At 37.6% G+C, this 17,461-nt stretch overlaps 1 protein-coding gene across 3 annotated transcripts in view; it reads right to left on the bottom strand.

Annotated features, from left to right (window-relative positions):
* The window catches only part of FRMPD1 (FERM and PDZ domain containing 1), an 88,945-nt gene that overhangs the window by 41,687 nt on the left and 29,797 nt on the right, over positions 1-17,461 (bottom strand). For all 3 annotated transcript variants that reach the window (XM_078436669.2, XM_078436670.2, XM_078436668.2), the window contains exon 2: positions 7,199-7,303. In XM_078436669.2, coding sequence (XP_078292795.2) covers positions 7,199-7,299 — 101 coding nt within the window. In that variant the 5' untranslated portion in view covers positions 7,300-7,303. The remainder of the gene's footprint in view (positions 1-7,198; positions 7,304-17,461) is intronic.

Here is a 17,461-nt window from a genome sequence, read left to right as displayed (position 1 = left end):
AATGAAAAGTGGATGAACAATTTACATGGACATTCTCCAAAGATATACCAACAATGGGTAAGTATGTGAAAAGATATTTAACATCATTAGCCATTATGGAAATGCAAATCAAAACCTCAAGGAGATACCACTTTTTATACCCACTAGGATGGCCATAACCAAAAAGACAGGTCAAGTGTTGACAAAGATGTGGAGAAAATGGAGACTTGATATCATCTGGAAGTTCCTCAAAAGACTAAACATTGAACATCATAAGACCCACCAAGGCCACTCCTACATATAACCCCAAGAGAAATGAAAACATATGTCTGTACAAACTCGCATACAAATACTCATAGCAACAATATTCCTAATAGCCCCAAAGTGGAAACAGTCCAAATGTACATCACCTGATAAAATAACAAAGAAAATATTCCACAGCACAATATTATTTAGCAACAAAATATGAATACATGCTGAAATATGGATGTACTTTGAACACATTATGCTAAGTCAAAGGAGCCAGCCACAAAAACAAACACATACCACGTGACTCCACTCACATGATATATTCAGAATAGGCAAATCTTTAGAGACAAAGTAGTAGTTGTCTAGGGCTGAAAGCAGGAGAATTCTGGAAGGAAATGGGAAGCAACTACTAATATGTATGGAGTTTCTTTTTCGGGCGATAAAAATCTTCCCAAATGGATTGCGGTGACGGTTGTACATTTCTGTGGATGTATTAAAAACCAATGAGTTGTATGCTTTAAGTGGGTGGATTGTAGAGTACACAAATTATATCTCAATAAAGCTGTTGAAAATAAGGCGAATCAGCTTAAAAAAAAATAAAATTCTGGGCGGGGGTGGGGGAAGGCTGCAATACAAACATATGAGGAATGGGCATAAACACATGCAGTAAATACCCAGACTTCACATGCTAAAACTAAGTACATCGACAACTTGTACATGAAGAAATAAAATCGGTAAATAACATAGAGAATGTAATTTATTAATTAAAGAAGTACAGTCAAAAGGGCTACAGAGTACTATTACATGTCAAGTAAAGAACCAAATGTAAATAAAAATAATAAACCCCCGGGATTTAAGGCTGACCATATAAATTGGATATTCAATTTCTCTAGAAAGTAATCAGGGACACTGTAATATGAATTTAAAATCTGATCATTTTCTTTGACCTTCTGTTACCATTCTGACTGCCATTCCTCAAAGTAATCACCCCAAACAAAAAATAAAATATTATTTGTACTAGACTATGAGTTCCTAAAAGACAAGGGTATTTATCTCTGTGTTCCCCAGGCCTGGTAAAGTCCCAGAATAGAGTATGAGCTCAAAACACCCAGCCTCTTAAATATTCAAAAATATTTATCACAGCTTCATTTAGAAGAGTGGAAAAACTCAAACTAAATCAACAGAAGATAGATAAACTGAGCACGGTGAAGAATTACTCCAAGACAAGCCTAAGTATCACAAGCCTAAGAACTTTAGACATACATGGAAACACAGCTTAGAAAATACCCTTTCAGAGCATCCTCTAAACTGTAGTTCAGACCCCCTTCCTAAGGGAGAACTCAGATTATTCTAGACATAAATTCTCTCATTTCAAAACTCTGGCCCTCTCTTATGGCACCTCAAGTTGCATTGATAGCTATCTGATTCCTTATATTATTACCCCAAATAGTCTGTAAATTCTCTGAACGTAGGAACCACTTTTTACCCACCTCTGTATTTCTCACAGTGCTGAGTGCAGATCATTTTTCTGCAGCAAAATTTACTTATTGGGTAAATACATGAGCAAAATATTGTACACAGAAAGCAGGATACAAAACAGTAACTCAAATGACTGGCAAAAGGTGAAAATGTACGTATAACCATTAATAAACAGCAGACCACTTGAATGTAAGTAACAGAGTTCAATATTTGTCATTTTCCTTTGTTTGCTTAATTGGATATACAGCTCTGCCCTATGATTAATTAGGACTCATCTTCTCCATGTCCCAGAGCTCAATAAATGGTATCATGAGGACTCCTGGGAAGCATCCTTGACTTTACCCTGCTCTCATTCCTATTATCTGATCGGTCACAACACCTAAAGATCTCAAAAGACATCCATTTCTAACTCCACAACCAGCATTCCATTTTAGGCCCCCATTACCTCTCCTGCAGACAGATTTCTCCAAGAGTCTCCAAACTGGTCTCTCTACTTTTCACTTTTGTCTCTCCTGAATGACTCTCCATCCAGTACCCAGACTGATTTTATAAATACAACCCTGCTCGGATGTCTCCCCTGACTGAATGGATCAATCCGAAATCCTTGAAGTGGTTTAATACAGCTCCTGCCCACCCCTCTAGTGTCTACAACCAAGCCTTTCATTCTCTTGATGTTTTTGTTCTAACCAAACTACTCTCCTTGGAGTTCTTCAAATTAACTGGCTTTTACACAAGTTCTTCCCTTTACCTAAAATCCTCCCTCACTCACCCCCGATAACCCCTGAGAGCATACGCTCTCCAGAAATTTACCAAAGAAGTTCAGCCCCTACTCTATCTTCTGATTTTGGCATAAATATCTCCTTCTGTTGAACACACCCACAGAACATGTACTCCTTTTTTTTTTTTTGAAATATACATATTTGCAATGACGTGAAGGCTCTTGTCCTCTCTAGACTATGATTTTTGTGGCAAAAAACTTGTCTTTTTCGACCCATGTACGAAACTCAATGCTAGGCATATAGTAAGGCTAATTGACATATGGAGAATAAAAGATAAAATAAACCTTACCACATGGTTAAAATAGAATCCAACTTATGCTTTTCAAATACGTAGTCTTCAGTTATCTGATTTTTCCATTTGGAAGGGTACGTTCTTCTACAATGGTAGACAAACAAGGCCCCACTGTGTTGACTTATCCCTGCACAGTGTCAGTGGCTTTGGCCCAAAGTCTGGATTTGACATTTTCCCCCACAGGCCACATTTCAGCTTTTGTTTGGAAAGGGATTGCTTGAGAACATGACCAAACCATGGCCTCTCCTCACAAAGAATGTTTAATATTTGACAGGGAGCTGAAGGAAATGATCTCTGCAGCAAAATTTCCTCCTCTGAAGCATCTTATAAATATCAAACTGAGCACTGATAATTCAAAAACTTATGTCTGGTTCCTCTGTAATGGCTTCGAACCATAAATCTGAGATCATTTCTACGATTTTACACTGGAACAGCATAAGACCTGTGGCTCCACAATGGAATTCCTGCCAGATAGCTGGATTTGGCCTATGGTAGGACTAGGAAAAAAAAACATGTTACATTTATCATGAAAGTAGTCTAGAGTAGACAAATTCTACATTTTATGGGTCATTAGTTCATACTGAATTGATCAATGCTGAAAAGGAAAAAATACCACATGGAAATAGATTATGCTTCTGATATTCTCTGGCTTTTTATCTGCTCTCTGTTACATCAGAAAATATATTTTACTTCTATGCTGTAACAACAAAGAATTCACCTTTGAGTCCAGCAGGATGTGGAGAAACTATTTTGAATCTATGTTTAAACACTGCATTATGTGTTCAGCTTGAATGATTTTAAAAGCTAAAGTCTGTTATAAGGTGGAATTTTAATCTAAAGTGTATTCAAAGAAAGCTGAAATAGAGGGAGCAGTCTGTACCAGAGAGAAATGCAGCGTGTAGTGTAATCATAGGACTATACTTACAGCAGTTCCTAGGGACCATGCAATGTAGACACTGGGAGTATAGTGCTATAGGGTGAAGGCTTACAGTTGAGAGAAGTAGTTATTCCATTATTACGTTAAAAAGGAGATTCAGAAGATAATGACAACTCTGAAGATGCAGTGCAGGAACCTTCCAGCCTGTTCTCAGACCTCCCCACTTTTGCCGAGGGTCAAGAAGCTATAAAAAACCGGTTGTCAAAAAAAAAAAACCAAAAACTGGTTGTCTGGAATGGTCTTTCTACATCACTAGGAATATGAGAAAGGCCAAGTAAGGCCATCCCTATAATTAGGAAATAGTTGTATGGTTGCAATGAACAGGGAAATTTGGAAAACATGTAAAACCAACAGGAAGGGCTTCTGACACAAAGATGTCACGATACGTGTATACGTGCACACAAGTATGTGAGTACATGTGTGCCTGTGTGTGCGTGTGTGTATGTGTGCATGTGTCTACAAGATGTATGTGTGTGTTCATTAGCATTAAGATTCAAGTTGAGTTGAGGGGCACCTGGGTGGCTCAGTTGGTTAAGCGTCTGACTTCCTCTCAGGTCATGATGTCATGGTTTGTGGGTTTGAACCCCGCGTCCGCCTCTCCACTGTCAGCGCTGTCAGCACAGAGCCTGCTTTAGATCTTCTGTCCCTGTCTCTGCCCCTCTCCCGCTCTCTTTCGCCCTCAAAAATAAATAAACATTAAAAAAAAAAAAAAAGATTCAAGGTAAATTGAAAGGAATCTTTTTAAGCCCTGAGGATAAAACCCAGCACCAAGAAGGCTCCAAGTTGCATTAAGCTCTTCATGTTTCTTTAAATCTTGCTCAGGGGCGCCTGGGTGGTTGAGCATCTGACTTTGGCTCAGTTCATGATCTCACAGTTCATGAGTTCAAGCCCCATCTCAGGCTCTGTGTAGACAGCTCAGAGCCTGGAGCCTGCTTCGGATTCTGTGTCTCCCTCTCCCTCTCTGCCCCTCCCCCGCTCACGTTCTCCCTCTCTCTATAAAAAATAAATAAACATTAAAAAAAATGTTTTTAAACTACAATGAGATACCACTTCACCCATTCTAGGATGGCCACAATAGAAAAGGAAAAGATATTAACAAGTGTTGGCGAGGATGTGGAGACACTGGCACCCTCATACACTGCTGGTGGAAATGTAAAATGGTATAGCCACTTTGGAAACAGTCTGCCAGTTCCTCCAAAGGTTAAATACTAAGTTACCACGTGACTCATCTATACCACTCCCAAGTATATACCCAAGAGAAATGAAAACATATGTTCAAACTAAAACTTTTACACACACGTTCATAGCAGCATTATTCATACTAGCCCCAAAGTGGAAACAGCCCAAGTGTATATTAACTGATGAATGGACAAAGAAAATATTCCATACTGGAATATTACTTGGCAATAAAAATGAAATACTGATACATGCCATAACATGGATGAAACTTGTCCACATAATGCTAAGTTAAAGAAGCCAGGCACAAAAGACCACGTATTATATAATTCCATTTACGTGACATATCCTGGATAAGCAGATCCATGGAGACAGCAAGTATAGGAGTGGTGGCCTGGGTCTGGGGGAAGGGCAAATGGGGAGTGACTGCTCACAGGTATGAGGTTTCTTCCTGTGGTATTAAAAACGTTCTAAAATTGGATTGTGGTGATTGCACCACAGAATGCACAATTCTGTACATATACTAAATGTATACTAAAAATCACTGGGCTATATACATCTAGTGGGTAAGTTTTGTGATATGTAAAAGGTATCTCAGAAAAGACATTGGATAAAAAAAACTTCCTACAGGTCAGTGTCGCCTTTTATTTACATTCTGTGAGAAAAGCAGGATATTAGAGAGTACCAAAGGTCAAATATTTAGGCAACATCAAATTAAAGTTACACAGGTCTCTTCTCTGCAGGAATCTCAGAGCCTTTAATGTGCAAAAATGCACTGTGCAAAGTGCAAGAAGTGGGTGGGAGTGGAGTATGGGCTGTGTCACTTCCAAACCTTCAGTGGAGCGGCATAACATAGGACTAGGGTTTGCAGAACTCACTTTAGGAAGCGATGTACCTGGCAGTTTCCCCATTCATCACAAGTACTACTTGACCACTTGCAATCACTCTCTTGGAACTCAATCACTGCTGGGTTGAACAGGCGAGGCCACTACTGTCCCTGCGCTCATAGGGCCTACTGTCCAGAAGGAAAAAAAGAGATGTGCTCAAATAAGTTGAACATATCAGGAGGAGCACCCTGCCGATGCTACCAATCAAATACTATGGGGTCCCGTGGGAGTGGTTAAATCTAAGGAACATTTCATGAAGACCCAATGGTTCAGCCAGACCTTGAACTGTGGGTGGGTTCTGTATGCATGAAGTTGGGAGGAAGGGATCTGGCACGGGAGCCCCGGACTAAGGGGTGAAAGGAGAAGACGGGTTGCTTATAGTAGGGGAACAATGAATAATAGTTCATTTTAGCTGGAGTATGATGTGAATGAAACGGAGTAGTAAGACAAATAGCTGTAAAGTACTAGGGGTCAATCACGGAGAGCCTTGAATGCCTAACCAAAAATGTTAAAACATATCCTGTAAGAAATAGGGACCCATCAAAGATTTCTGAACACGGGGTGGGGATGATCGTAAACAAGTCTGTCTCTGGGCCTCAGGTGTTTCACCTGTGACACGGGGCTAATTCTACCAGCCTTATCTCACCGCAGTGTGTGAGGATCGGAGCCCTTGGCCACAGGGCAGTGTGGTTCTGAGCAAGGGTTATTGCTCAGCAGTACAACAGCTGTTTCCAGTTCCTTTGGAAGAATGTGTGCCTCAGAAACACCTGACACATGATATTTCATCTCTGTGGCAGGGCCAGATGGGAAATCTGAGATGGAAAATGAACGCTTCGAAACAGAACATATTTTAAGTTCTCTTGTAGCAGTCAAATCAGATCTGTATTTGATTTCATTTTATTTTGTTTAGAATGAAATAGGGACTGCAAGGAAGGAACAGCTGCTGGAAACAAAGACGGGGAAAGAGTATAAACAGCAGATCTCCTGACCCTCGCATCGAGGACTAAGACAAGGGGTGTGTGTGAGACAGAGAGAGACAGAAATGTGTGAGTGTCTGTTCAAGAGTATGTGGGTGAGTATATTCCAGAGAGTATGTGCACATGAGTGTGAGTATGTACGAAGTGTGTTTGTGTGTGTAAGTCCATTTGTGTGCGAGTGTTTGTAAATGTGTGTATGAGTTTGGTGTGAGTGTACATTGTGGGTGCATGGTGAGAGACACCAAGGGAAGAGGTGGAAGGGGACAGACGGAAAGGCACTCCGGCAAAACTGGCGATCTGTTTATGCTTCCCCCCACCATATGGGGTAAGAACAAAGCAAACTGGAGACTGATCCCCGGGTGCTGCCAAGACTGGCGAAAGCTCTGCCCGCTGGGATGCCAGATCCTCACAGACAGAAATCTCTGCTGGCCCAGGAGCCTTACCGGGCCGAGCTGTCCCGGGAACGCCGTAGCCATCTTGCCACCATTTGTTCTATTCTGTGTGCTTTCCGTGTCTGCAATAAGCTGGTCTCCAGCTCTTCCATTTACCTACAAGGAAGAAGAGTTTTCTTAAGAAGCTAACCAAAATATTTGGAAGAGGATCTGACACATCACTATGACATTTCCTGTATTTGCCCATTTAAGGACATGCTGATCAAATAACTAGGGCTCTCTTTTCTTTGAAATTAACACAAACAGGTCCTCAGTGTCTGTAGAGTGGACAACTTTATAGCAGCCCTCTGCCTAAGGAGTACACAGTCGTGGGAAACAGATTAGCTTTTTACATCTTAACCAACTAAAGAGAAGGATTAGGGAATAAAATAGATAAGGTTTCTCAAACTGTGACTGTGACCCATTGTGAGAGACACACCTTACTACATGACACTGCTTGCTGCCTCCAAGTATGCATGCGTCCCTGAACAGCACAGCTTAGTTTTGCCTGCACTGGGAGCTGCACATATGTGGGGGCATTCTAATCACATTGTGGCTATTCTTCTGATTGCTACTTCTTTTGCTCAATATTTTGTATTTTCTTTTTTTTTAAAGTTACTGATTTATTATAGAGAGTGAGCATGAATAGGGGAGGAGAAAAGAGAGAGGGAGAGAGAGAATCCCAAGCAGGCTCTGTGCCATCAGCACAGAGCCCGATGCAGGGCTTGAACTCACAAACTGTGAGATCATGACCTGAGCCAAAACCAAGAGCTGGACGCCTAACCAACTGAGCCATCCAGGTGCCCCGAAAAATCTCCCTTCTATCCTTCCCTCATCCACCCAGTTCCCACACTCATTCATAATCACTGCTCTACTCCTTTTTCTTTCCAGAGTTTCTTTATGCCTATATGAGCAAATACAAATAAAGATTTTATATGTCCTCCTCTTAACACAAAGGATAGTACATCATAAACCTTGTTCTGTACTGTGCTTTCTTCTCCTTAGAATATATATCCTTGGTATCTTTCTACATCAGTACATAGAATGCTTCTTCATTCTTTTTGACAACCCCTGAGTATTATACTGTATGAATGTGCCGTAATTTAAAAAGTAGTCCTCTCTTGACAGACATTTGGATTATTGCCAATCTTTTGCTATTTTATAAATGATACTGCAATGAATTATGTTGCACATATATCATTTCTGCATGTATGCAATTATGTATCTGGATAATTTCCCAAATATTGAATTACTAGGTCAAGAGTTATATGTATTCTTTGATAGATATTGTCAGGTCACCAAGAAAACACACATATGCTGGAGATTAAAATTTCATGAAACAGTATATATATATTTCTATTTTTCTATCCTAGTTATTTTCACTTTTTAAAATATTGGCCTCAATTCACCAAATTAATTTCACAACCCAATAAATAACCACACAAAAGGAAACATGACATTGGGAAATAAGTATGGATAGAGAGAAAATAAATATGAATTATAAGAGATTATGTTAACACTACACAAATACATTTTAAAACCTTGATGACACAGACGGTTTTCAAGGAAAATATAAATGATATAATATGACCCTGTAAGAAACAGAAAATCTAAAAAGACAATTACCATAGAACATAAAGTTGATAAAGAGATACCCCTACAAAAAAGTCCCTGGCATAGACAGATTCAAAGGTGAGTTCTTACAAATCTTTAAGATGTACCTCACCCTGACAAATTGTTTTATTTTAAATATAAACTTTTTATTTTGGAATATCTTTAGATATATAACAAGGTTGCAGAGGTAATATAGGGAGTTCCTATATACCCTTCACTCAGCTTCCTCTAATGTTAACATCGGACAGAGTCATTGTATCTTTGTCAAAATTAACACTGGTCCAATAATATTAACTAAACTCTAGACTTTATTCAGATTTCACCAGTTTTTCCACAAATGTTCCTTTTCTGTTTCAGGATCCAATCCTGGATACCATGTTACTTTTAACCATTCTTAGTTTATTTCCCCCCAAATTTCCCCAAATGCTGTTTTAGCTGTTCTAGACTATAAAAAAGGAAAGCTCCAAAAATCTTTTTGAGCAGTCAGTATAACATCGACATCAATTCTGATAAAACAGGACAAATAAAGTAAAAATACAATCTCTCTTGTGAATACCAAAGTGAATCTCATAAATAAAATGTCAGCAAGAAGAATCTATCGGCAATCAACAGAGTAACAGCAGTATCTATCCCAGAAGTGCACTGGCAAGGCACACAAAAATGTAAGCAGGACACCCAACTTGACCACTTTGAAAGCAAGAAATATATGTACTTTTCAGTTAAATGGCAGGCAAATACAAATTAGTGGACAACAAACAGCTGCAAACAAAAATAAATTCCACTTAGATCAAGGGATATGTTGGTCTAGTTTTATTCTACAATAGGAACATCAGACCTGAATGCTGTCTTTAGTTCTAGGCAGCTTGCTTTTTTTAAATTATAAAAGAGAGGGTAGATTTCTGGTTAAATATGGTGAATTGAAACTATGTTTTAATCTCTTCTCTTCTCTTATAAATTACAGCAAAGGACTATAAAGGCAATTAAACCTATAGAATAAGAGAGAAGATGGTACATGAGAGATATAGACAATGTTGGGAAGATAGAAACTGTTTGGAGGAGAGGTAACTGAGCAGAGAAAAGGAAACAGAAACCTATGTGCTTTCACAGATTCTGATGAAAAATGAGCTGAGTTTTCCTAAGATGGCTCAAGAATTAGAGGTAGCAGGCATGGGAGAAGGCAGGGATAAAGCATAGGGCTGGAAATATGGAAATGGATTTTTATAAGGAGCAATTTTACTCACAGGTCCCAGCCCATTCCCTTTGCCCACTAAGATAAGCACTCCTTCTTCACCTTACTGGAGACAAGAGGCTTATTCTCTGGAGAAATCAAACCAGAGAGCCTCCAGACTTAGGGAGACCAGGCCCAATAGAGACTGCAGGATTGAAAAAATAGAAGGATTAAAACTCTTCTTACTGAATGACAAGACATTCTGTCTCTTCCTTTGCCCCGCTCCCCAAATACTGGCAGCTAGGACTCTACATCCCAAGCAAGAGACTAGAGAATCCTTTTTTTGGAGAATTGAAAAGAACCATAGAAAAGAACTTTAGATGATGATACTTCTGGCAACTTGATGCCTGATCATCATGCATTGAAACCTGTTAATTCAGTGAGCCCCACAAATCATACAAAGTTTCTTACACATGAATGGATATTTGAGAAAAGCCTACATTATGAAAAAATATCAAACAGAAAAACCCAGAAGAAACAGAGACAATGCAGGAAACAGAAGGAAAAAAATCATAGAGCCTTAAAATATTACATCCATGAAACAAGAAGAGGATTTTCTTGGAAAAAGAGAGCAGAGAATGAGAACACTTGAAAATTAAAAATAAGATAGGCAGAATTTAAAAGTTCAATTAAAAAGTTGAGAATATCAGTGAAGTCAATGAAATATTATAGAAAAGAGTAACCAAAAGCCAAAGACAGGGAAAACAGAGAAACTTAGAAATGTATAGTATCAATCCAGGAGTCCTATATTTATCTAAGAGGAAATCCAGAAGGAGAGAACAAAGGAAATGGAGATAAGAAAATTATAAAATAATTCAATAAAATTTCCCTGAAAAACCTAAGTTTCCAGATTATCTACTAAGTGCCCAGCATAATAAGTGAAAAAAAGAGACCCATATCAAGAAATAACACTGTAAAATTTCAGAAACGAAAAGAAGAGAATATCTTCAAAACTTCCAGAGAAAAAGATAGATGGCACACAAACAATTGAGAATAAAAATGGCATTAGACTTCTCATTAACAACAATGGAAGCTTGAAGACATTGAAGCCATGTTTTCAAATTTCTGAAGAAAAATTGCTTCAATTTAGAATTCTATACCCAGCCAAACTACCAATCAAATAGTAGACACATTTTCATACGTTCACATCTCAGACAATTTACCTCTCTTATACCCTTTCTCAGGATGCGCATAGAGAATGTGCTCCAGCAAAAGAAGGAAGTAAATAAAGAAATGGGATCCAGGAAATTGGGGATGAAATACAGACAGGAGGCAAAGGGAACATCCAGGATGACTATGAAGGGATGTACTATGGTAGTGACTATACATGAGACCTATAAAGAGCAACCTTACAGATTGGTGCATGAAGACCAAGGTCTTAGGAAAAAAGATGAATATAGATTATCTTATGTGTTTCTTCAGAAAAATTCACTGAGAAGCTGTTGGAGAGTATGAAAAAAATTAGCAATAGGTACATGGAAAACTAAGCAAATAAAAAACAGGAAATTCTGAAATACAAGAAAAACAAAAGGTTGTATGGTTAAGGTAACCAAATTTTAGCTTATTACTTGGCTCAGAAATGAACAATATTTACATTGTCATAATAATGTAAACACTGAAAAATGATTCCTCAAAAACAGCTTATATGATTTGGGGAGGCTATGGTGAAGGGGAGCTGATGTAGTGGTATAAGAGCTAAAACCTCATTAACCACAATAATTAAATAATCTCTAAAATTAATAAATTATGCAATAGTAATGCAAGCATATTTCTCAGAAACGTGGAGGGAAAAAAAAGCAGAGGATACAGCTAGAAGAGTTGAAAGAGGTTGCCTCTAAGAAAAGTAACTAGATGCTAAGGAAGAGTGGGGCAGGGACTGTTGCTTTCTATTATAAACCCTTAGTACTATTTTCTTTTTTTTTTAACTATTTAGCTATTGTTAATTATGTTAGCTAAATTTTAAAAACTGAATATATGCATATAGTAAAATACACAGAAAAATATAATGAAAATAAAATCACCTGTAATCATACATCCCAGAGTTATCAACTGTTAATTTTTCTTTTTTTATGCTTATACATGCTATGTTTTTATTAAAATGAGATATTATAATTTTCCCACTTAATATTTCATGAATATCATTCCATATTAATATTTAAGCATTTAGATCATCATCATTTTAAATTGCTTTACAGTGTTATTTTCTCTGGCCATATCACAATTTATTCAGTAAATCTATCATTGGACATTTGTGTTATTTCCAATTATTCAGTATTACAAAAGCTTTACAACGAACATCCCTATTTATGGTAAATGGCTACTTCCCAGATAGTTTCTTGGGATAAATTCCTCAAAGTGAAATTAATGAATTTAAGCATATGTCATTTTTAAGAATTTGGATGTGTATTGTCAAATTGCTTCCAAGAAGGTACCAGTTTTCACTCCCTGATAGATTTCATGAATACTGAATATTCCCATTTAAAAAAATGTTTTTTTAATGTTGATTTATTTTTGAAAGAGTGGGGGGGAGGAGGGGCAGAGAGAGAGGTAAATATAGAATCCAAAGCAGGTTCCAGGTTCTGAGCTGTCAGCACAGAGCCTGATGTGGGGCTTGAACCCACGAACTGTGAGATTATGACCTGAGCCAAAGTCAGACGCTTAACCCACAGAGCCACCCAGGCACCCCTGAATATTCTAATATTTCCTAATAGGATGGAAAGTAGCATCTAAAAATTGGTGGAAATATATATTTCTTGAAAATATAGAAAAAAAGTAAATGTACACATAATTCCATCACATATAAAAATTATATGAAGTATTTGGTGGGTATTTGCATCAACTTTGCCCTAAATTTATACCAATCTCTATTACATATATTAAAATGTATAGTCCACAAAAATAGAATCACTCTACAATCAGCCTGCATTTTTGTAACCAGTGACTATATCATGGACATCTTTCCATATCAGAGCTCATAATAGTTTTTATTTAAAGTTATATGATTACTAGTATATCTGAACATTTTTCATAACTATGGCCACTTATATTTCCTTTTTGTTACTTTCTTATTTTTCCTTTTTTTCCCCTACTGGAATGCTTGCTTCCTTGCTGTTGTAAAAGCTCTTTTATAATAAGGATTGTTGAATGTCCCTTTCCCAAGAATACAAAATCACATCATATTTCTGTGAGACTTACCATGGAGGGTCAAGAATGCAGGTTCCAATGTCTGACACAGAGAGAGACTAATCAGAAAGAACAGAAGAATAAACATCCAGCAAGGCCCACAGGATATTGTTTTCAAATATCAATTGCCTCAGTCAGGCCCTTAACAGGAGTGAGTCAGCTGACAACTTTAGGATATGGGTATTAACTCCGTTTGTCTTTTTTCCTGATCATCACACTTTCAGCGTCTTCCTATAAAGGTCTAGGATGGTAAGAAGACTTAAAACCAAGTCACGTGAAGACTCATTGAAAAAAAAAAAAACAGAGAATATTTATTTGACAAAGATTTGGAGGAGGCCTGTCTGATCATGGTTCACAAACCACCAAAAGGCCACCATATAGAAATAACTGCATGGATGCAGGAGGGACATTGCAGTGGAATACAGGGACAAGATGACCTCTGGCTCCTCCCACTCATGCACCTTGAGGTCTGAACCGATCCAGAAACCAGGCAAGATGATATGTGTTATGCTCTGTCTTGAAATTCAAAGACCCAATCACCTAGAGCAGCTGGAGATCCTAAAGAAACCACAGCACTAGAAGATAAAAAAAAAAAATCTCTGATCTCTCTGTTGTTTCAGTCTCCAAATGACTGCAGAAATGTCAGGATCTCAGACATATCCAAAAGGACACATCCAAAAGCTTTTCTATTCCTTTTGAAGGTCATCAAATTGCAATGGCTACTTATAGAATTGTTATGAAACTGCTGCCAAATAGAATTTAGCTAATTGATTCAAATAAACATATATGGCTATAATGATAAGAATTCACTTGCATTATATATCTGGATTGTGGATAAGGCACATGCTTTCATCCAGGGATTGCTGAAGACCAAAGAAATGGCAATGTCAACCAAGCCATTAAAAGTGCTCCCTGATTCAGCAAGGTCTAAGCAGGAGAGTTTAAAGTCAAGAAAATGACCTACTAATGGTTTTAATATTAGCCTCTGGATTGCTAGGCTAATGGAAGAAAGTAAGAGCCCAGATAATCTCCAAACATTTGAATCTTTTCTGCAATCCCACTGCCAAGAAGTCATCCGGCCTCTAATTGTTCTGTCATTCACTGTTGGACCCATCTTATTGCTAGAAAGTTTCTTTACTTAAAGCTGAATTCCACTTCACAAGAGCTTCAGTCCTCAATAGCAATATGGCCACCCCCCCCAACCCTCCCCATCATCTAGCATAAATAAGCCCCTTTTTCTATACATAAACCTTTCCTGATTTGAACATAGCAATTTTGTTGCAATATTCAAGTCTCCTCTGCCCCAGAATAAACATCCCCAGTTCCTTCCACAGTTCTTTATATGACAGGATCCTTTTAGATCACCCTCCTCTGGGCACACAACCAATTTGACAAAATCCTATAAAGGGGCATGAATCCCCAGACTGAGTACACTTCTGGTTGTCTGGAACAAAGTAATATGAAAAGGTAAACTCTCTCAAAATATTTTGCAAATGGAAAAGAAGACTAAATACACCAGGTAGACAAGCTATCTTAAAAGCACCGGACAATTAAGGATATAAATCCTTCAAAAGGGATAGGAGAGGTTATAGTAAAGACCTTCAAGCAACTAGTACCAGCTATTGAGAAATGAAAATTACCAAAAATCAGCAAAGGATAGAAGAGAAACTGAAGAGCCCAAAATCACTTACACTAAATTGAAATTTTAAAATAAAACTGGATAGCAATTCAAGTGAAGCTATCAGACGTTGAATCAGATTGAGGATATTCAACTCACAATAGAAACTGGCAGAGAAAAGAGAATAGGAATGCACAAAATTGAAATCAAAGAGTCAAAGGTAAATTTCTTGAGCTGAAAAAAAGTCTCAAATATCAAAAGCACAAAAAACAACATGCCTTGAGGAAGGCTCCTTACACAGCAAATGAAGTTCTTAAACTTCAAAGATTAAAGAAGCATCTTTCAAACCTGTTTTAAAACAGGAAAAGAAGATCATCACTTGCAAAAGAAAGGATTAGGCTCATATGTTTTGCAGCATATTATTTAGGTATAGACTCAAGTTTGTTCTTTTTCTCTCTGAGGAATACAGAAGCTTTACAAGTGATATTTGAAACTCTGTTCTTGAAAGACATCCTGAGGAGTCCTTCTGTGATTTTTTTTTTTAAACCTGCTAGTGAAGGTCTTTTGTCAGCTTCGTGTTTTGTTTTTGCTTTCACTATTTCCTCTTTCCTCTTATTACACTGTCAGCAACTTGAGCATGGAGACCATGTCTTATCTCTATTTATTTCTCTCAGGATCTGTCACATAGGCTCAACAAATGTTTGTTGAATGAGAGAATGAACAAAACTAAAATAAAAGCAGAAATAAACTGGAAAATTAGAATAAAATTTCACTTAATAGAGACAACGTTAATGTGGGTTAAAAAGTGACAAAGACTGACAAAACCAGCAAAACAAGGGTACAAATTATAACAAAATGAGAAATGATCAAAGACAGATAAACATTACAGAAAAAATACTAGACAGTGCTATACATGTTATGCACAAGGAATTTAGATAAGTAAATATGGGTGGCTTTGGAGGATATATTAGGAATGTATCTTTCTAGAGTCTTCCTGGTAAGTCCTTCAATTTTCCTGAGGGGTAGATTCCTGGATAACAGGGTCAGTCTCACAGAATGATACCTTCCAAGATTTCCACATCAAACCTTTAGTATATAAGTGCATTCTTATCTATCAAGGGATTTTCCTAAACCAGTTCCTTGGGCATAGTGGAAGACATGCTTTCCATATAGGGTCTTAACAGGAAAAGACTCTAAGACCCACGTGGGAAAATAAAAATCTGATGTTCAGCAGTGAAACACCCTGGGAACTCAAGAGACCAAGGGGTTGATGTTGGTTTTTCCCGGATGGATGAAGATACTGTTTTTTTTTTTTAATCCAATTCAGGGGCGCCTGGGTGTCTCAGTCAGTTAAGCAACCAACTCTTGGTTTTCGGCTCAGGTCATGATCTCACGGTTTGTGAGTTTGAGCCCCGCGTTGGGCTCTGCACTGGTAACACAGAGCCTGCTTGGGATCCTCTCTCTCTCTCTCTCTCTCTCTCTCTCTCTCTCTCTCTGCCCCTCCCCAACTTATGCTGTCTCTGTCTCTCTCAAAATAAATAAGTAAATTCTTTTTTAAAAATCCAGTTCAGGAAACACCCATTTACTGAAAAAACACCCAGTGCAGGTGACCGTATATGAGAGATGAATGAAACATAGCCTCCACTTCAGGGAAGGGTCAGCCCCTTTCTTCTCTCTGACTGGTGGTGGGAGGTACCTGGCAGAGTGGTCAGCGTATTTGGCTCATTTATTCTATGGTTTCCACAAGGCTGATCAACTCCAGGAAACAGACAATTTAATATCTTCACCCCTAAAAGCAAAGAACCTGAACTAAAAATATGAAATAAAAATTCCAAGTAAATCTATACCGGCAGAAGAAATTTAGAAGGTATTTAAAAAAAAAAAATCTGAAAAAAGTACCCTACATAGAATTTGATGTGTTTTCATGTTTATAAAGAATTATTTCAAACTCTCCCCAAAATTAATAGAAAATATTCATCAACAGAGGAAATGATAGCAGTCTATCAAGTTCTTCTAATAATGCAAAGATAGCCCTGAATTTAAAATCTGACAAAGCTTCACTAAAAAGGGACGTAGGTCAATCTTACTCATGAAATACTCAAAAAACTCCTAAATACGATAATAGGCAGAAAACGTTGATAATCTTGAAGCTGGGAGAAGGACATGTAAAGTTCATTTTACTGTTCTCTCTACTTTGGGATAAAGAATTCTTAACATGCTTGCTTTTTTAATTAAAACAAAATTACCTCCAGCAAAATCCACATTATAAGGATAATATATCATAATCAAGCTGGTTATCCTAAGAAAGAACATCTCAATATAAGGAAAATTATTAATATATGTTATCTCATAAAAAAATAATAAAGTCAATGATCATAAGATGCTGGAAACTAATCTTGTTTGATTTTTACAACCAGGCAATTCAATATTATTTTAGAAAGAAAAATAGAAGCATTCCACTTAAAAGATAAAATAAAATTATGACGTCCATTACAACATTGGAGTTGCTAGTCAGTGCAATGCAACATGAAAGAGAAGTGACAGATAAATACAGCAAAGGCACTTAAACCATCAGTGCCTATAGTTGGCATGATTGCACATGGGACTCAATTTGAAAATACCGGAGATAAAT

This window comes from Panthera onca, chromosome D4 (assembly GCF_046562875.1).
Source record: "Panthera onca isolate mPanOnc1 chromosome D4, mPanOnc1 haplotype 2, whole genome shotgun sequence".
Classification (NCBI taxonomy): Eukaryota; Metazoa; Chordata; class Mammalia; order Carnivora; family Felidae; genus Panthera; species Panthera onca.
Note: the sequence above shows the minus strand (reverse complement) of the source record. Positions and strands in the feature narration are given on the sequence as shown.